Consider the following 20,717-nt stretch of genomic DNA (forward strand, 5'->3'; position numbering starts at 1 on the left):
GAGAAAAAAGGGGGGGAGGGAAAGGACAAGTGACAGAAGGGAGGGAGAGGGAAGAGGGAAAGGAGTAAAAGGGGGGAAGGAAAGAGAAAGCGAAACAAGGGAGGGAGAGGGGGAGAGAGAATCGGGGCAGCGGAGGAGCGAGGAATTGTAAGCCCAGTGGGACAAGAAGGGGGGTCGGCATGAGAAAGTCGGGAAGTTGTTAGCCCGTTAAGATTAGGAGGAGGGGAAGGAGAAGAGGGGTCAACTCGAGACACAGAGCGGCGCCGCATCACCGCACTGTCAGGGAGCAAGGGCCCCCCGGGCCCGCGTCAAGGCCGCAAGTTGGGGGCGCAAATAAGCCGCCTCCCTCTCGGAAAGGACAAGCGAGGGAGACGAAATGTTTTGAGATGCCTGCTGGATGGCGTATGCTTCAATTATCTCGCGTCCGTAGCGGTCTCTATGTGAGCCCAGGATCCGCGCGTTGTGAAACCGGGGCTCACACGAAGAACATGCGCCTCTATGGCGGAGAAAGGGATGCTGGGACTCAATGTCCCCTTTTTTTATTTCCCTGTCGTGCTCGCCCAGCCTGTCATTCACGCAGCGGCCCGTTTGACCGATATACTCGGCGCCGCACGACAGGGGAATGGAGTACACGCGTCCAGTTGCGCAGGAAATGAAGGGTGTTTTGTGTTTCTTTGCACACCCTGCTCGTGAACGGCGCTGGGGGTCGTTCACGAGGCGGCACATGGAGCCTAATCGGAACCGGCATGATAAGGCCACATCGACATCATACCGGCGGGCCGCTGCCCTCAGGCGATGTGATGTGCTGTGGTGGTAAGGTATTACCGCGAACTTTTTTGGTCGAGGCGGTCTGGCGCGGTCGGGGTGAGGCTGGGAGATTAGAGACTTTAGGGATGTCACAAGGAGGTCGCGTGGATAGCCCGCCTTTCGGAGGCGACAGATTTGGGCGGTTAAGCTGGTTTGAGAAAAGTGGGAGCAAGATTTGGTGCGGGATGAGGAAAGGAGGGATCTTACAATTCCGGACTTCACAGTTTTTGAGTGGTTGCTTCCGAACGGTAGAACGGGCTTCTTGGTCCGCTGCTGGAAACCCCAGCAGAGTCCATTGGGATTGGTGTGCAGGCGCAGATCGAGGAACTGCAATTCCCAGTCCGAAGGGTCCTCACTGGTGAACTTGAGGCCTTGAGAGTGGGTTGAGAAAACCTGCTCGATGGAGGCGGAAGTGGTGCCGGCTGTGTGGAGTACGAGGTAGTCGTCAACGAACCGAAATACCTTGGTTCCCGGCGCCTGGACGCCGAGCTCCCTCTCCACAGCCAAGTCCACCGATGACATGTAGAATTCGCTTAGAACAGGGGCCAAGCAGGAACCGATGCAAACGCCTGACTTCTGCCTGTAGATGTTCCCTTGGTGTTCCACAAGGGTGGATCTTAGGTATACGTCGACGAGCTGAAGGAACGCCTCGAGTGTGATGCCAGTTGAGTTTTGGAACTTGGCCACTCCGGATTGCGTGACAGCCCGTTCAATGCAATCCATCAGAACCACCACGTCGAGGCTGTAAAACATGTCGGTGACATCGAGGGAAAACATGGCGACGTCCGGCCCAGCTGAGTGCAGTTCCCGGAGATATGGCAGAACCTCGAGGGAACATCCGACCCGAAAAGGCTGATCTAGAGGGACAGCTTTCAAATGTTTCTGAAGGAAGAGAGCCAGGTGCCTCTGCCAGCAGCCGCTCTCGGATACAATGCCTCTGAAAGGGGTGTTCTGTTTGTGTGTTTTTGCCGTGAAGAAAACCCGCAGGTACTGATCCGATGGTTTTGACAGTTTGTTGAGAAGAAAGGTGAGCTCGTTGGCTTTGCAGATAGTTTTAGCCTCTGTGTGGAGAGACCCCGATGGTCTGGACTTCATTTTCGTGAAGTTTTTGTCGAGAACTGCACCCAGTCTGTTGTTGAAGTCCCCGGCGGTCATAACAACGAACACACCCGTCTTGTCAGCCTCCAGGAGTTTCAGCTCTGAGCGCCTGAGCTCGTCAACCACCTCCAAAAAGTCCAGTTTTGAAGGTGGAGCCCTCCCGTATCTGCACACCACCCGCGAACCCGTCGCGAGGAAATCCTGTCGTTCAGGTTCAGGAATTTTTGAGGCGACTTGGTGAACAGCAGCCAGCTGGTCGATTCGCGACGGTTCATACGCTGGGGCAAACTTCGGGCCTCTTGAGAGAACTGACTCAGCATGTGCTGAAAGGGTGGTGTCGGAGAGGTTGAGAGGAGGTTCCAGCGCAGGGCTCTGATTAACTCGCTTTTCTGCGGTTGCGGAGGAGATGATAAGCTTCCAAGAAGACTCCAGGAGGAGGTGGGCAGACTTGCTGAGGAAGACATAGGAGGGATGAGTGGCGAAGTTAGTACCGAAAATAGACGTCATGAGACATGGGAGGGACCTCTGCATCACCAGGATCTCCTGCGACACCTCCTGTCTTGCAATCTGCATCACTCTGTAGTTCGCCGCCCAACGCGACGAGGAGAAGCCAAATACCTGATGTATCGCAGGGTGGGTGATGTTCTTGCGAAGGCAGAGACCGAGAGTCCTCAGGCGTAGGCGAAGGAGGAACATTTTTGACACGAATAATGAAGCTTGAAGGAAGGTGACAGGATCAAAGTCCGAGGGCCCGACGCCTGGCACTTCTGGACGTGACGAACACATGGCTCTCAAAAGTAAGATATAGTTAAACGTGAGCGCGTTGGTTTTGATGACTTATTACAGAAAGAATAAACAGAAAGGACGGACAAGGACGGACATCTTTCGACTTTCAACAACATGTAGCGTTCTTTATTAGAAGTTGGCATCGAGATCGGTGAACCTAGAGAAAAAAGGGGGGGAGGGAAAGGACAAGTGACAGAAGGGAGGGAGAGGGAAGAGGGAAAGGAGTAAAAGGGGGGAAGGAAAGAGAAAGCGAAACAAGGGAGGGAGAGGGGGAGAGAGAATCGGGGCAGCGGAGGAGCGAGGAATTGTTAGCCCAGTGGGACAAGAAGGGGGGTCGGCATGAGAGAGTCGGGAAGTTGTTAGCCCGTTAAGATTAGGAGGAGGGGAAGGAGAAGAGGGGTCAACTCGAGACACAGAGCGGCGCCGCATCACCGCACTGTCAGGGAGCAAGGGCCCCCCGGGCCCGCGTCAAGGCCGCAAGTTGGGGGCGCAAATAAGCCGCCTCCCTCTCGGAAAGGACAAGCGAGGGAGACGTTTGAGATGCCTGCTGCATGGTGTATGCTTCAATTATCTCGCGTCCGTAGCGGTCTCTATGTGAGCCCAGGATCCGCGCGTTGTGAAACCGGGGCTCACACGAAGAACATGCGCCTCTATGGCGGAGAAAGGGATGCTGGGACTCAATGTCCCCTTTTTTTATTTCCCTGTCGTGCTCGCCCAGCCTGTCATTCACGCAGCGGCCCGTATTATATTTCTGCCCTCCCTAAAATGTATTCTTGTATTTGTATTTCCAAAGACTTTTTGCCTTTTTTTGAAATGTATTTCTGATACGTATCGCGATATATTTTTACGGATATATTTGAGACTTGAGTATCAGTATCTTAGCAGCTATTTTCATCTATCCCAGTATTTGTATTTCCAAATACATTTTTGAATATTTCTGCCCAACCCTGCAACGTAATGCAGCTGTCAAGTGACACTTTTAACGTTTAGGAATTAAAGGAATGGAATGGAACGATTCAGCCATTCTAGGAGTGGGAATGGGCCCAGTGTCCCCATTCTTAGGAGTTGAAAGGAATTGAATTATTGCAAACTCTAATTCCCCGGAATGGAATTGAATGGAATGGGGGTGCCCATTCCGCAACACTGGATTGCACAGGCCACTGCGGAAGCTTCAGATCACGGGCAAGCGGCTATAATGGCACAATTAGTGCAAACAAACAAAAAGATGACTGAGGTTTTAACTAGGATTGGAAACATCGAAAAAAAGCTGAATCTGCAGTCTGCGCAACACGACACTACGATCCAAAAACTAGATAATCAGGAGAAAACCATTGAATCTATATAAAAATTACCGAACTTGCTTTCTGAACAGTACGACGATTTGATAAAAAAGAAGGACTCACTAACAACTGTCACGAACGACCTAAGGAAAAGAACAAAGGAGATTGAACAGCTTGCATTTGGCAATGACGCGCGAATAAAAGACCTAGAGTGGGCAGTTGAAAATATGGAGCAATATTCACGAAGAAAAAACATTGAAATTCTTGGGATTTCCCCACACGTGCACGAAGACCTGCCAGCAATTCTAAAAAATCTAGCAGCGAGGCTCGACCTACCTTTTCCAGAGCCGGATAAGATCGAAGCCATGCACAGACTAAGAGCGAGAGATGATAAGATTGCCCCGATCATTGTCCGATTCAACGACCGATCGGAGAGGGACCGGTGGGTCAGCAAGCGTACCGCGCTAAAGGCTGATCATATCTTCATCAATGAGAACCTGACAAAGCTGCAGAAATGGTTGTTCTGGAACGCAAAGGAATGTGCAAGGAAAAAGGGATACAGCTTTGTTTGGATGAGAAATGGAAAAATACTGGTCAGACAAGGGGCAGGATCGGCAGTGATACGTATCGACAGGGAAGATGACTTGAACAAAATCCGATAAAATGGCCACATGTAGCACACTTAACGACTGGAATAGATATGTAAAAAATATAGTAGCGAAAGAGGGAAAGGAGGAAGAACAGCTTCTACATGCTATTCAAATTAACATCAGAAGCATTAAAAAGCATTGGGATGAACTTAATGTATACCTTGCTAGTTCGCTCGAAGATATCGATGGAATATTACTAACTGAAGTCAACGTTGAGGCCAAAGCACCGTTACCGTTTCATATAGATGGATTTCATTCAATTTCAATACGTCGAGAGGGCAGAAAGGGGAGAGGAATATTAGCTTACATAAAAAATGATTGGTCTTCAGATCGTGCCGAGGTGTTTATGAATCATGCAGAAGTTCTTGTCTTTACTGTTCATAGGCCTGAAGTGTCATTTACGGTAGGTGCGTTCTACAGACCACCCAGTGGTAATCTAAACTTATTCTACGATGAGTTCGTAAAACTCTTGAACACCTTTAATAATAATGACCATGTCGTATTAGCTGGCGATTTCAATATCGATGTTATGTGCCGCAGCAAAACCGGAGTAGAAGAATATCTTGATATATTGTTGAACTACGGGTTGGAAAATATGATTGACGGTTGCACACGGGAAGAATACTTAGGTGATAAAGTAACAAAAACTTGTATCGACCATATAATAGTGCGTACTTGTAACTTAAATTTTGTAGCGGCAATAATATAACAAAAAGTAGCCGATCACTACTTTGTCGCTCCAAAGGTTATGCGTGAGGTCGAAACCAAAAACACGCCGGGAAAACAATACAAAGAAATTCTAGATGATAAAAAATAGACAGCAAAAATAAAGGTTATAACTGGAACGCTTTACTGCACCTAGACCACCTAAACCTTTACAAAAGAGTGATAGAAATATTAAAAGGAATATATGACAGCTCTATTAAAAAAATAAGACTAGAAAAGCGGAAGCCGGGAGCTGTCTGGATTAACGAAGAAATACTAGAATTAAGTTATGAAAAAAGTAGACTTTGGAATAGATGTAAACAAAACCCCCAAGATGCAACACTAAAGGAAGAGTTCAGGTAGATACGGAATAGAGTGACGGCGAAGATTAGACTAGCAAAGAAGAGATTTATGTGACACAACTCCGAAATTCTGGGAAAGACCTAAGGAAAACGTGGAATATTGTAAATCAAATAATGGGAAAACCACCTAAAGACAGCGTTGGCGAATGTATAAAGAAAAATTTTGGGGTCACCGATTACTTAATCCTCAGTAACAATTTCAATAATTACTTCGCTAAAGTTGTACAAGACTTGCGTCGGCCAGTAAACAACACCACAGAGACTGCAAAGCCACTGTCGAATGTATCGAACTCGGCATACTTGCCACTAATAACAGATACAGGCTTAGAAGATATAATTAACAGCATGTCAATCGTAAAACCAGCGGGATATGACAAACTAGGACCACGAGATATAAAAGTAAACTATAACACCTTAAAACATGTTTTGCTGGAGGTAATAAATGGAATATTAGAGACAGAAATTATAGCGGATAACCTTAAAGTTGCGATAGTTCGGCCTATTTATAAAAAAAGAGGGAAAAAGGAATTAGGCAACTACAGGCCAATCGCTCTCATGTCCGTTATCTCGCAGATAATGGAAAAATTTGTTTTAAAAATAATGACCTCCTTTTGTGACAAATATTCACTAATGAGTAACACCCAGTATGGCTTTTGGCAACAATTAAGTACAACACTTTTACTTGAAGACATGACAGATTACATGAATAAAAAAAAATAGATTCTAATAATGTAGTACTTGCAATATTTCTCGACCTGACAAAGGCATTTGACACAATTGACCACGCCATATTACTACATAAATTAGAAAACCTTGCTTTCGAGGGCATTTCCTAGACTTATTTAAAAATTACTTTTCCCACCGGGCGCAACGAGTTAAGATAGAAAAATGCATCAGTGACGCTGTGCACACAACCTGTGGTGTGCCGCAGGGATCTGTTTTAGGCCCTATGCTTTTTAACATCTACATGAACGATCTAGCCTTATTACCTCTGAAATCTAACCTCTATCAATACGCTGACGATACTGCATTAGTCCTGGCAAATGAAAATTATGATACGGCAGTCAAAATCATGCAGAGTGACATCAATAAATTAATGAACTGGCTTTCTAAAAGCTCTATATTTGTTAACATTAAAAGAACACAACTAATGTGGTTTCGAAAGCACCAAAGGCGTATTAACCTTACAAAACCCATCTTCTTGCATTCAAGTCAATGCACCCAGTGCTGTTGTACGCCACTTTCATATACCGCTCAGGCGAAATATCTAGGCATGTATTTTGACGAGCATCTCTCTTGGAATTCCCATGTACAGCATCTAATAAATCACTTACGAACAATATCATCCTATTTATACAGATTACGGAACGCCGCGGATATTAGGTTAAGACGATTAATTTATCAAATGTTAGCAGAGTGAAAACTAAGATACGGTATTACTATCTATGCATCCTGCTCCAACTTCAAAAAACAAAGAATAAATAAGTTAATGAAAAGGATGGTGCGGAACATCGCGTATGGAACCAAACTCGAAAATATGGTGTTCGAAAATCAGCTGTCAGAACTTGACCTGTTGACAGTAAATAAACTGCGCAAATTCGTCATTCTAACGAATCATTACTTTACATCCGAGTTCAAAATGAAAACAATCAAACAAAGGCAACTGAGAAAAACGGAGAAGTTTCAGATACGAAAAATATACGCTAACCATGGAACTAGGCTCCGTAAATTTTATGTACCCACATATTTAAACCAACTTCCTGAAAATTTACTCAATCTCCACTCTTTAAAACATGTAAAAAAGGAAATGAGGAAATGGTGTAGAAAGGAAACTGAAGGCTAACTGGTCGTTCTCGTGAACTCATATTTTTTTTTCTACTGCGTATTTTTGCGTTCTTCGATTTCCTAAGTACGATACTCCAGTTACTTCTAGATTTCTATCTTGACCAAATGTGTGTTTTTTTTTTGTTTTTTTTTGCATTGTGTATTTTTCCTTTGCGATACCTTATGCTTGCTTTTGTCGTTTCTGGGTATCATGACTGCTCTTTTGTTGTTTGTAAGTATTTGGCACATGCTATTTCCTTAGTACTGTAGACGTGATGTCTAAAATGTAACGAATATGTTTTGTTTGTTTGCTTTGTTTCTTTTGGGCTTCAACTTTGAATAGATGTTTGAAGAAAATGTTTGTAGGACTGTAAAAACCGAGTACCCGTGTAAAACCGTCTCACAAAAGCACGCAAGTGCTTTTGTGAGACGGTTTTTTTTGTACCTTGATGCGGATCTGTGAATAAACTATTATTATTATTATTATTAGTCCAGGCTGGAGTCCAGACAGGGAAGTGGCAGTAACAAAACCCACAACACTGAACCACACTCCGCGTAGGCAAGCGCCCAGCACCCAATCTATCCAATCCGCCAGACCAAAACGAACAACAAAATAAAATGCCTTGCGAAAGTTCCGTACTATATTCTATCAACGCAAAATACGCACAAACACAGGCTGCTCTAGCGAAAGAAACTTTTGTAGACCAATAAAAGCCCTGTTACGCTCAACCCAAGATAAAACGGACTCCCGTGAAAAAAAAAAAAAACACATTACAAACCGGAACGTAACTCGCATAGGGTATCTCCCTATTCAATTCGATCACGTCCTCCATAATGCAAACTCTACTCAGGAGAAAACCGCTTCAAAGGAACTTTAGCGCCAACACAACGAGCTAAAGCCGAAAGAAACGCCAAACTCGGACTCCCAAAAAAAGAAAAGCTAATAAACTTGCCGAATAACCCAGTCCACTAAAAAAAAACACGTTTAGCCCTCCCTTTTCCCTCGAAAGTCCTTCTTTGCATTTAACCCACGCCCTGTTTGTAATTGGCATCACTCGGACTGTTCAAGTACTTCTCCTAGGACTTGCGTGCCGGCACAAAGTTGCAGTCCCAGAGACCTCCCTTAGTCTCCACGTCCGACGTGACGCCAGGCCGAACCACAGGCGATGAGCTCTGCCTCCGTTTGGAACCTCGTTGCGTCGTTCCAGGCTCGCCTGTTGCCTCCTCCAGGCTCCTTTCTCGCACTTGAGCTGTGGCTCCGTGGCTCGTTGAGAGTGGGGTCCTGGAGTTTTCCCCCTCCCAGCCACGAGGACCGCTTCTTCTTCTTGAAGTGGCGCTCGTCGCGCTTCCCTGGACGCTTTTTGCTGGGAGCGTCGCTGAAATCCTACAACGCTGATCCGGCGCCGCCTCTTTCTTTTCGGTCTCGGTCGCTTGCTCCTGATGGCATCCGAGTTCTCGGTCGCAGATCCATTATGCCGCGAATAAGACGATGTCCTCAGGGGCACTGGTGTCCGGTCTGCTTTGTCCAGCCTGGGCTCCTTCGTGTCCCAGGTGGGTCCCTTGCCCGCGCAGCCGCCGCCGGTTGCAGGTCGCTTGGGTTGGCCGACTTCGGGTCTCCCGTCCTCCAACCTCGATGACGACTCGCTGCCGGACGTGCACTCGTCGTTGTCCTCCTTGCACCTAGACTCCGTGAATGGTCTGGAGTCCGGGCTCCGCAACCGCACCAGGCAGGACTGATTTATCTCGTCGAAGGAAATCTCGACCACCTCCCTTCTGGTCGGCCACTTGGACTCCTGCGATGGCGCCGTAGGCTTGATCCCAAAGCCACACGGGTGCCGATCCGAGCGGTCAGGATCCTGGCTTGATTGCTGGACCGCTTTCTCCGGCATCTCGGCACTGCTCACCATGAGCTGGCTGGACTTCCCCGGCGTCGTCTCCGTCTTTGCGTCGCCTTCATCATCCGGGAAGTCGCCGCCGGACGCCCGAGGATTCTTCTCTTCTTTTCCCGCCGCTTGGGCGTTGGGTCGGTCTCGTGCGGAACGGCGTCGGTCTTGCGTGAAACAGCGTCGGTCGCGTCGGAGGAAACATGCTGATTTACAGTCACCTCGGTGTCCCCAGCTCCCATTTTTCTCTTTTCCTGACACACCACTTCTGTTGCTGCTTCCACGTCATTTTCACCGTCCCGCCGCTCAGAGTTCGGGTCGGGCTTGCCAAGAACGGCGACGGTCGTGTCGGGAGAAAGACGATAATTTTCGGTCATCTCTGTGCCCCAGCTCCCACTTTCTCCTTTCCCTGACACGCCTTTTCTGTCACCCCTTCAACGCCTGTTGCCGCCCGACAAAGAGTCTCCAACTCCCGCGCTTTCTTCGCGAGCTCGAGCTGCTCGAACTCGTAGTCGAGCCGCTCCATTTCGCGCTTGTACTCGCGTTTCTCGAGTTCCCATCTCGCCGTTTCGAGAGCCTTCTCGTCGGCCCGCCTTCTGCGTTCCTCCCGCTCCCTTCCGCGAACCTCCTCCAGAGCCTCTGTGAACCCCTCAATGCTGACGTCTTCGGCCTGAAGGAGTTCTATAATGTGCGGCTTTCTTTTTCTCTGCCCCAAATATATTCCCAATTCGGTACAGACCTGTACCACCTCGTACCAGCGGAATGCCTCGAGACTCATGATCTAGCTGTGTTGGCCCTCTTTCTCACAAAATTCTCGCGTCAGAACGGTCACACAGTCCTTCTGACAACAACTATCTCCAACCCCCACAGGCAAAACTTAGAGCTAATGGGTCTGGCAGATTGAGAAAGAAAGGGTCGGGCACTCACCCACACAAGAAGTCATGGTCCGGCGAAGTCGATCCCGCCGCTGCCATCCAGTTGTTGGGACAGCGTGGTTGTCCGGGGACTCTGGGTACGGCAGGGAGCCGAGCCAGGGCATGTGGAGGCCGGTCTCGGGAAGGACCAGTGAGCAGGAGGGGTGTCTCTTATACAAAATAACTCTTTATATATACATATGAACAGGTTACATCAACTCAAGAACACTTGAGAACACCAGAGAACACACAGTAGCAGCCGCCTGCTGCTCATTTTATAAGGTCCCCTTTCCCTGCATCTCTAGTAGGGAATCTCCAGGGTTCATTGTTCGAAACGTCCAGGCGCGCCATCTCCCTCTCTCTCGCACTGCAATATACGACGCGCACACTGAAGGGCAGACGACCTTGGTCACGGTGTCGCCTGTCAATCTCGTTGGTCACCGGCGCCATCGCGGTCCGGACGGGCAAAGATTCCTAATTGCAGGCGTCTTGATCTCCGTGTGCAAAGGAGATAATTTCATCGAAGCTCGAAGCTGGGGGAGGACGCAAAGCTCTCTCCTTTGTCGAGGGCGTTCCACGGCTGCCGAGGTGCCGCGCGTCGAGGCCAGATCGAAGCAGGAAGGAGAGGGCCCGGAAAGTAAAGCCCGATGACACTGGCGTGGGTCAGCCCGATGATCCCTCGGAGAAGGTCACGTCGTCCCCGCAAACCAAGGTGCGTTGGCGACTCCAGGGCGCCTCTCGCTCTGTCTCCGGGCGCAGCTGACCGTAGCCACCTGGCGATGATGCTCTAGGGCGTTCACCCGTGCCGGTCGGTATGAAACGGCAAGGTCGCCTCCTGGGCCCTTTCGCAACAGTGGTCGGTTGCTCCAATTTTTTAGTGTCTAAAAAAAATTTCGATTTTTTTTTTTTTGTGTGTGTGAAAGTATAGCTATTTTTGTGTTTTGTCTGGCCTTCACGCGTTGGTATTGCAGTGCTACTTCGAAAAGCGGAGGGAGTTGTGTATTGTGAGGAAGTTTTTAAAGGGACACTGACAGGGTATTTATGCTCGCCGAGGTTTTTAGTTGTACGTGACATATGAGAGCTCAACTACCCATAACAAAATTTGCGGCTCGATATTCGGTTTCTTTCCGCCCGAAAACCGCCGATCAAGAAGTGGCCGGTTCTAGTCTCGCTCACTCTCTTTTCCGCGGTCACGGGCCGTTTTCTAAGGTATCGATGCGACCACCAAATTTAATCAAAGTCGTGGGTCACTGAAAGCACACACTGAATATTAAAGATAGAAAAAAATATGAAACCAATTTTTTGTAACTTCTAAAAAGCTGCAAATACGTTGATTAAAAAAAAGTTCCACAGACAACCGGAAGCATTCTGTGCGTGCGTCGTTTCGCGTATCGTGGGACTCGCAGGGACGGCGATGGCAGCGGACGACGGGCGTCAGAACTCTATTTCAGAACTGTCGTTCGCGGTACCGGCGAATTTTGTCTGCCTTTAAAAGAGAAATTTTGGACTGGTCAAAAGAATTGGTATTCATCCCGTACGACACGTCCGACCACCAAGCCGATTTGCACGAAGACCTGTACCAACAATTTGCCGTTGAACCCCTCCCGAAATAAAATCCTGGCTACGCCACTGCCTTATTGTTGTGACGACCCTGTTGACCTCGTCATGAACTTAGTGCGTGTGAAAGTGTGCGCGACGCAAATGTCGTGGCTGGCCGTGAGCTGGTGGGGGAGGAGAACCGGGCGACCTTCGAAGCGCCGACAAAAAGGGACGTTCGAGGGGAAGAAGACCAGTCGCTGGAGAGGAGACGTGGGGAGCGGCCGCGTGAGCAAGGAGAGACGTTCAGAAAGGAGACGGGGAAGGAGGGTCCTGTCGGGGTGCGGCGACAAGAAACCGAACTGCAAGAAAAGAAGCGGCCGGGTTCTCGGGAGGGAGCGGACACAGCACAAGCCTCAGCGAAACAATCGGCCGAGCAAAAGTCCGTGAGTTCGTCTGCAGCCACTTGGAACTTTTCAGCGTTATATTGAACCGACCTCGCAGTAGGAAGGTCACTGCTTATTGGCCTCGAGATCGACCTAGAGGTGGCGCTACCGTCGCGCTATCATCATCATCAAAGCGGGGATACGAGAACGGCCGCCCCATAGGCTCTCCACGTTCGCGCGCGAGACGGCGTAGATTCTTGCGCTTATTTTGTCGCATACTATCGGAGAGAAAACAATTCTTGTGGAAAAGGATGCAGTACTGTTCGGTGCTTCAGTAAAAATCGAATCGCGTTGCCAGCGTGCGGCCTAAATTTATATAATCGCTTCTGTGGGTGCGTCGTCTGCTCTACGCAGACGTTGGAAAGCATGGATCACCGCGACTGATGCCTGTCTCCAGCTGAACTGGAATATTTATGTTAAATATTCGTTTCTTTTAAAATGGATGTATCGGTTCATCAACGTTTGAATTAAAAACAATAATAAATTCCAACCCAGATAAAATAATCATAGAAGCTGTGAAATCGCAGCTTCTATGATGTTTTAACTTCTATAGCTTTTGCAGCAATATACATATTTAGAATAAAGATAAGTTAGCGCTGTATTGGAAATTACCATGCTGTTTAGTTCCTCTGCCCTTTTACTGTGCGATAGTGTGTGTAAGTTTTTTTGGAGTCTGAACAAATCTACTGCGTTGCGATGAGGAGAGAGAGTCTCTTCCAGTTAAATTCTGCAAACTGCACGGTTGACAGGACAACTGAAACAAGTGAAACAAACTTTTCTGATATATCTGCCGTGACTGTAATAAACAAGTGTAACCGAGCAACGCAGCAATGTTCCTGCTATTAAATGCTTTTCTCGGTAGTGTGGGTTCACCCGCTTCAATTTTCTTGGTGAGGGCCGCGGATGTCAAGAGGCTAATACTATAAATTTCTGGCTATATAATTGTAGCGGCAGCTCTCGGCAGCGATCTAGCGCTTGAACGGCGAAGGGCCCCTCGATGAGGTAGTCAAAAGTGTGATTTACCGAGCCTCTGCTCCTACATAATCTTGTATTCAAACACAGTAGACTTTGCAACCCAAACAAACGACGCGCACCACGACAGAGACAGCATCGGCCGCAGCGATACTCTTTTACTGATGATGGCTAGCGACCTTCACGAGACTTTCCGATCACCCTCCGCCCTCACCTAACGTATATCGGGACTGGGCAGTTCATCGATTAACTTTCAGATTATTCAAGTAATGCTTTAATTGCAATTTTTTTTTTTTCCGGATAATTGGAATCTTGTGCTGGAGAAAGTCAACAAGGAGTGAAAAATGCCTGCTTCAATATTTTTTACGTCTTTATTTCTTTTGTGGCACAGGCTTGCACGGTGAACCACTTCAGCGTGCTTGTCATTTCGCCGAGGGTGATTACACTGTTCAAATATAGATAATAACTAAAACAATACTTCATTTTAAAAGGCTTAATTCCCGCGTTCATATTTATGTAGGACTCACAATGTAAAGTTTAGAATGGGAATGCAATATGCCATTTATGGCATAGTAAAACCAGTAAAAAAATGTGTAGTTTTAACCTCTTTCACGCATTATGACCGGCGAAAAATCAACATACGGATTCATTGATTGATTAGTCTATTAAAGGATAGCGATCAGCCTGGTTAATTTTCTACTCAAACCACAGACCCACTCAAGATTCAGTGCTTTATGAAAGCCACGGTTTGTGCGAGATAACAAAAATATGTGGGACCAGCGATTGTATACAAACACACACACTAAGATTATGGAAGCTTCCGACTTAATAATAATCGCTTTGCTGAATTTTTATTCATGGGAAACGATACAACACAACCTTTAGTAAGAAGAAACGGCAACAAAAACATAAAACATTTAATAAGGAATGTCAAGCTCAGCCTGAAACTGGCTTGCGTCGTCGAGATCCATGCTTCTGAGCGTGCCCGTAGCAGACGACGCACGGCGGTATCCCCGCTTTCGCGCGTTTCCGATTTCGGCCGCACGGTGGCGACACGGTTCGATCTCGAGGCGAATAGTTGGTTCCCTGGCAGCGCGTATGAACTTTGTCAGTGCTGTGTTCTGCCGTTATGGAAACTCTGGACCTGCTGTGCATGTAGGCTTGGTTGCTGTATTATTCTTGCGGGTGTCCGTGTGTCAGCCCTTTTGTTGGGCGCGAAGATGTGGTTCTGCCTTGGGCCACTGCCTTTGGGAGTACCACGTTCGCGGCGAGACGCTCTACCGCGAAGCGGGTTTGTACTCGCGTGGCATGTTGTTCGTTGAGCGCAAACCAGTCTTGGGCAGTAACTAGTTACTAGTAACGCGTTACCGGTAACTAGTTACTTTTTTCGGTAACTTTTAACTGTAACGCGTTACTCTTTAATACTGGTAACTTGTAACTGTAACACTGTTACTTTTTATTGGGTAACTGTAACTGTTTAGGCCGTTACAGTTACTTTTTACTATAAAATTAAAATTCCTGGCTGACAAAAAAAAAAGAAATTGAACAAACAAAAAAAATTGCCTCGTTTTGCCCACGACGGACCATAGACGAGACGGACGAGCGAGCACGAAACCGGGAGATTAAGGAAGCGGCGCCTGCGGTGGTAGGGGAGGCAAACAATGTGTGTTTCACCGACTTTGGCTCAATCTTCTTCTGTGGGGACCGTCTGCGGGTGTCGGTGGTCATGCGACATGTCTCCGAGTATTCCGTCTGGGCTGTGTCTGCCCTTCCCCCTCTCCCTTCCTCTTTGTCAGATATGTCCGCGCTGTACGTCGCTTTTACACCCAGCCGGTCGCCGCTCCCTCTTCGCTATGAGTTTCCAAGGAAGCCGTCCCCATATTAGGCGGAAAGTCGGCGCTTGTTTAACTTATTCTTTCTCTTCGGAACCGCTCGAGTAAATTGCCTTTCCCGCTGACAGCCCCAAGAAATACTCCAATAGACGTTTTGTTGTGGATTCTCTGCAGTGCTCCAGCTGAAGCGATTACCCGGAAAACACGTGTTTTTAAGAGAGAGAAATTGCTGTTTTGAGGCGCGTGTGCGGACTGATCTTCCACAGTTGGCGTTTGAGACAGAGGCGCCGCGGTGGTCGTCGTACACACGTAGAGCACCAGAAGGCCTCACTTTGTCTCCTTTCCCCCTATATTCTTCCAAAGCTGTTTGACCTGCTATATTTAAGCCTGCTTTCGAGTATATCCCATAAGGTAATTATGTGACCATCTGTGTCCTCTTTGGTTTCGGAGTGAAAAATAAACGAAAATGTTCACTGACGCGGGAGGTCCATCTAACGCAACGTATGTCCGAAAGCTTGTACCCTGTCGCCTATTGGTGAAAACTTTTGGGGGCTGAGCCACGTGCGGGAATGCGATTGGTTTGCGCAGAGGCCAGTTTAACCAGACGGTTCAAAAATGGCCACTATTCTTCAGCTATCACTTGTCAGTTTATTGGGAAATCTCAAGCAGAGGTTACTGTGCGCGTTCAGCCTGTTTATTCTTGATAGCGCTCAAGCCATCCTGACAGGCAGTCATGTCTTCCGACACGGAGCAGCCGTTACCTTGGCCCTCGTATCGCGAATATTTTTCTGTTCTGACAACGACTGCGACAAACATCACAGTGCTGTGCAACATTTGCAGTAAACAGTACTCAGCAAGCAGGACGTCTTCGTCCAACCTGCGCAAGCATCTAGAGGTATGTTTAAGCTTTCTATTCTTGGGAACTCCGGTTTCTTATGGCTCATTTGGCGTTATGAATTGTGCTGACGATGGGGAAATATATCCATATCATTAAATTGTGCTCTTTTCTTTCTTTTTTTTTTTTTTGCGCAGAAGAAACATCCTGTCGCTCTGAAGGAATTCGACTCTAAGAAAAGGAAAGCCGAACCTGGTCAGCCCTCGAATGAGAAAAGACATGCGGGTGGCGGCTCGACACAGACACTGGAGTTCTATCTTGCAGGAACGAGTCGACACAAAGCTGTGCCGCAAAGTCAGATAGACAGGCTAATTGTAAACTTTGTGGTAGGCGACATGCAGTGCTTTTCAGTCGTTGAAAATGAACACTTCCGGCGCTTGATCATCGGAATGCAGCCATCGGCAACAGTGATGAACCGAAAGTCTTTTGTGAATCATCTGGACATCCTCTACCGAGAACAAAAAGCGTCCCTCATCGCTACCCTTGAGAAGGCGACGAGGGTCTGCTGCACAGCAGACTGCTGGACAGCCTCAAACAGGTAAGTTCTTGATGCACTGCACCCTATCTATACGATACTCTCAGTGAGACGCAGGTCGGTTTGTTTTAGAACCCGGCCCATCTAAGCCTGTAATTTGTGAATAGCTGAAATAATTAATATACAGATATTGTAGTACATTGTCAACAGAAACCTAGCCTTAAGATCAAAGATCTCGTAGTCCATTTTCTAGTCTTTTTGTAAAAAGTGTCTCCTGTTGCATCAGCACTTGAGCAGTAAGTGCATGGAGCTAATATGTTTGTGACCAGTCAAGCCACAAGCCACTACTGTGTTACTGATCCAGCCGTTTATTTATGGCAGCGTTAGAGTCATATAACGTTATCTTCCCTTTGCGTTATACGTTTACACCGTAGAAAACACCCGCGCGCAAGTAAACCCGAAGTTGAACGTAATCACCATTCGAGCGCAGCGATACCTTGTTTATTTATTTATTTATCAATACTGCCAGCCCAATATAGGGCAAAGGCAGGAGTGGGGTAATACAGTGTCACACATGCTTATTATAAACACAACAATTGTTTAATCTAAGCGGCTGCTCAGCCATTCAAGACCGTTACGAAAGGGCACCGTTCTGGCGTTTGTCCTTTTTTTTTTTCATTCAATGAAAGCAGAGAGGACGCTGTTTCCTTGGGTTTTTAGATTTTGTTTTGTACTGTTCGACGCGCATTTAACTTTTGGCGGCGCTCAGATGTATGTTGGAACGAAATATAACATTTTCGCACCAAATAATTTGTAACCCCTGCCATTGATCGATGTGTTTGGCGCATCACTTGTGGGCAAGTAGACCTGTGCGTCTTTTTTTTTTTTTTATATAGTGAATAGTAAATTTGACAGGTTCAGTATTCAAGGCCTCTCTGGAATCGAGATTTTGCTGTTCGGCTGAACAGCGACCTCTTGATTTTCACTTATTAGATTTCCAACATATTGCCATTTTCGTAATTTCGTCGTCAAATGGTAAGACATAATAAAAATAGTCCGCATTAATCAGCTATATTATGAGTGTCACGGTTATAACCGGAGCTTTGTTGTTCCTAAACTAATTAGTATGACTGGCGAGAAAATTGCAGAAATTTAAGATTCCAATTAGAATATTTTGCGGTGACCATAGGAGCTTCAAGCATGTATACAAGAGCATCGTGCTCGGTCGTGATTGCATTGTCACTACATTGAAGGGCGCAGCAACAACAATAGTCATTCCTTTTTTTTTCCAATCTTTTTAGGAGCTTTCTCGGAGTGACAGTTCACTTTCTGGATGAGGAATCCCTGGAAAGGAAATCCGCAGCGCTGACCTGCCATCGGCTTTCAGGCCGTCATACATATGATGTGATCGCTTCTGCGCTCCATGCAGTGTTTGTGGACTACAAAATATTACACAAGATATGTGTCGTGATCACGGACAATGGTTCGAACTTTGTGAAGGCTTTTAGGTAAGTTTATGGTCTTGTTTGTTCCTGTTTTTTTTTTTTTTTTTTTTACCCTTTGAGCTCCGGCTGGACACCTTCATATCACCCCAAACGTATACCAGAATTACATATTAAATGCGGTACATTGTGTTTCACTCACAATTTTTATTATGCTGTTGGGGCGATCAGCAGTGTAGGGGCACATATTAAAATAGGGGGACATTTACTGCTTTTATACGATTAATGAAGCTCCACATGTGAAATTTGGCCGAGTTTAGGCAGTTTTATTGAAAATATCCGGACGTACACTCGTTGCGTAGCTTCATTTCGTAATCCTATTTTTATGACACTTCCCCATCGGAGTCATTAAACACTACTAGACGATTGTTTAAATTTGTAGCTAACCTATCATCTCATATCTTTTGCGACGTTCAAGCTCAGCTGGGTAAAGGTTCTGACGGGTGTGACTTATTTTGTGGCGCAGGGTATTTGGAGAAGCTACCGAACCTGAGGAAGATGTCATCCAAAATTGCATCACAGAGGTTCTTGACACAGCTCCAGGCGCTTGCACATCAGAGATCCACTTGCCTCGGCACCAGAGGTGCGCTGCACACACTCTTAATCTAGTTGCCTCCGCGGATGCTGAAAACGCGTGCAACCAGTTACCTTACGGTGCAATGGCGAAGAATGTGTTTGCGAAACTGAAATGTCTCTGGAGGAAGCAAGCCCAGTCAGTTCAAGCCGCTGAAGCCATAAAACTCACCCTAGGAAGACAACTTCCTGTCCCAAACGCGACGCGATGGAACTCTTTGTATAACGCTGTAAAGTTCCTGAATGAGGTCTCGAAAGGCAAACTGGACGCCACATTCGAGAGACTTTCGCTGCCAAAGCTACAGAACGAGGAGCTTGCCTTCATCGACGAATACTGCAAGGTATTGTAATAGCGTATTTGTTTCACTTTATGCAGTGCGCTAACCTTTCGTACTCTTTCAGACGATGTATGGCGTGGCGAAGGCACTGGACATCCTGCAAGGCGAGCAGTACATGTATATGGGTGTGCTGCAGCCCACTCTCCACTCGCTCTTGCGATACCAAGGGTCCCTGTCACAAATGCAGTACTGCACCCCACTTTCCAACGCCCTTGAGGCGGGAGTCAAGAAGAGGTGAGCGATATATTTGTTGTTCACTATATTGCTACCCCTCTCTGCACATGCGTTTGCATGGTAGCATATCCGTGCGAGCTATCTACACTTAACATTGTAGGTTTCAATCATCCATATTTCGATTTATAGGTTCAAGCAGTGCAAAAATCTCCTTTTTGTTTCTTGTCTCGTCACAGGTTTTCAGAAGTTCTTGAAGACAAGGACTTGGCCCTTGCAGCGGCGGTACACCCCAAGTTCAAGCTATCCTGGATCATGGAAAACGAGCGGAAAGCTGCAACTGTACGGCTGCTCGAGGAAGAATGTCGTGCGCTGGAGGAGCACTGCAGTGAGGACGCAACAGGCAAAGAGGATGGCGACGAAGACGATTTTTTTTTCCACTTGCCTCAAGCATTACCATCATCAACGGAGGTGCAACAGTGGGTGAGCGACCCCGCGACCGATCTGACCGGGCTCTCAAGGTTCCCCATGATAAAGAGGATCTTCATCAGGCTCAACACGGGGATTCCGTCAAGCGCGCCGGCTGAACGCCTGTTCAGCAAAGGACGCGATGTGTTCGCCATCAAGAGAGGGAAGCTCTCCGATGACAATTTTGAAAAACAGTTGATATTAAGTTATAACAAATATTGCAAATAAGTTATAATCGTTAAAATTCTGAAACGACGAATGACACAAAAAAGAAGCACCCTTCGGTTTTAATGTTTTCTAATTTCTCAGCAGTTCATCTTTCTTCTCACTACAGTGTAACAAATAAAATATTTTTTTTGGTTTATGGTTTCTTGTGTCCAATTTTGGTACTGTAACGAGAAAGTAACGGCGTTACTCTTTCTGCGGTAACTGTAACTGTAACACGTTACTTTTTTAATCCGATAACTGTAACTGTAACAGAGTTACTTTTTCCCCCTAGGTAACTGTAACTGTAACACTGTTACTTTTTACTGGTAACGTGCCCATGACTGGCGCAAACAGACACCAGTCACGTTGGTAACGGTGATAAACTGTTTATTTCCAATGAAACAAAAAGAAGAAAACGGCGGCTATAAGCTGGTGAACGCCGTCGGTGTGGAGATCGCCCACGGCGGAACGGTCGTGCACAAAGGTACAAAAGACGGGGTAAACGCTCACCGGTGCGCCGGTCGGTTCCCCGTTGTCGCCGCCGCCGAATCCCAGGAAGAAAAGAGAGGGCGAGATACTGCTGTTCGGTGGTTTTAAGATAACGGCGGGCGCGAACTGGCCAATCAAGGAGCGACACGTCGCTCTCCTCTCTGCGGGGGTTCGTAACGAAAATCACCCCAAAGGGGGAGAGGAGGAAGCCAATCACAGTGGTAAGCAGCGCCACCTCTCGCTACGTCAGCGCGGCCGTCACGGCGTGCCAAAACGCTGACGCGACAGAATGTTGAGGGATCACAATCCCCACACTCCCCCCTCCTTAGCCAATAGTCACCCGCAAACAGGTCGACCGACAAAAATACACAACATCTAGACTAAAATAGCAAAAAAAAAAAAAAAAAAAGAAAGGCCGCCTGCGGTTGCAGTTACACGGGACAGAACAGCCCGGCTCATACGTCCAGGGTCCGGAAAGTCGTTCAGCGGGCCCTCAGCGGGCCC

At 47.2% G+C, this 20,717-nt stretch overlaps 2 protein-coding genes and 1 pseudogene across 2 annotated transcripts; 2 read left to right on the forward strand and 1 right to left on the reverse strand.

Annotated features, from left to right (window-relative positions):
- Nucleotides 1-279: 279 nt before the first annotated feature.
- On the reverse strand, nucleotides 280-2,862 carry LOC115311584. Its single transcript, XM_040222821.3, has one exon. It carries the CDS (start codon nucleotides 2,689-2,691, stop codon nucleotides 280-282), a length of 2,412 nt encoding a protein of 803 aa, XP_040078755.1. The 5' UTR covers nucleotides 2,692-2,862.
- A 12,559-nt stretch (nucleotides 2,863-15,421) lies between these two features.
- LOC120850353 lies at nucleotides 15,422-16,587 on the forward strand. The gene is made up of 2 exons (XM_040222826.3): nucleotides 15,422-15,990; nucleotides 16,128-16,587. The coding sequence occupies exons 1-2, from the start codon at nucleotides 15,829-15,831 to the stop codon at nucleotides 16,530-16,532; spliced, it is 567 nt and encodes a 188-aa protein (XP_040078760.1). The 5' UTR covers nucleotides 15,422-15,828; the 3' UTR covers nucleotides 16,533-16,587.
- A 1,078-nt stretch (nucleotides 16,588-17,665) lies between these two features.
- Nucleotides 17,666-19,851, forward strand: LOC120850352 (annotated as a pseudogene).
- The last annotated feature ends 866 nt before the right edge of the window (nucleotides 19,852-20,717 follow it).

This window comes from Ixodes scapularis, unplaced genomic scaffold, assembly GCF_016920785.2.
Source record: "Ixodes scapularis isolate PalLabHiFi unplaced genomic scaffold, ASM1692078v2 PGA_scaffold10__122_contigs__length_95168666, whole genome shotgun sequence".
In the NCBI taxonomy this organism is placed as follows: Eukaryota; Metazoa; Arthropoda; class Arachnida; order Ixodida; family Ixodidae; genus Ixodes; species Ixodes scapularis.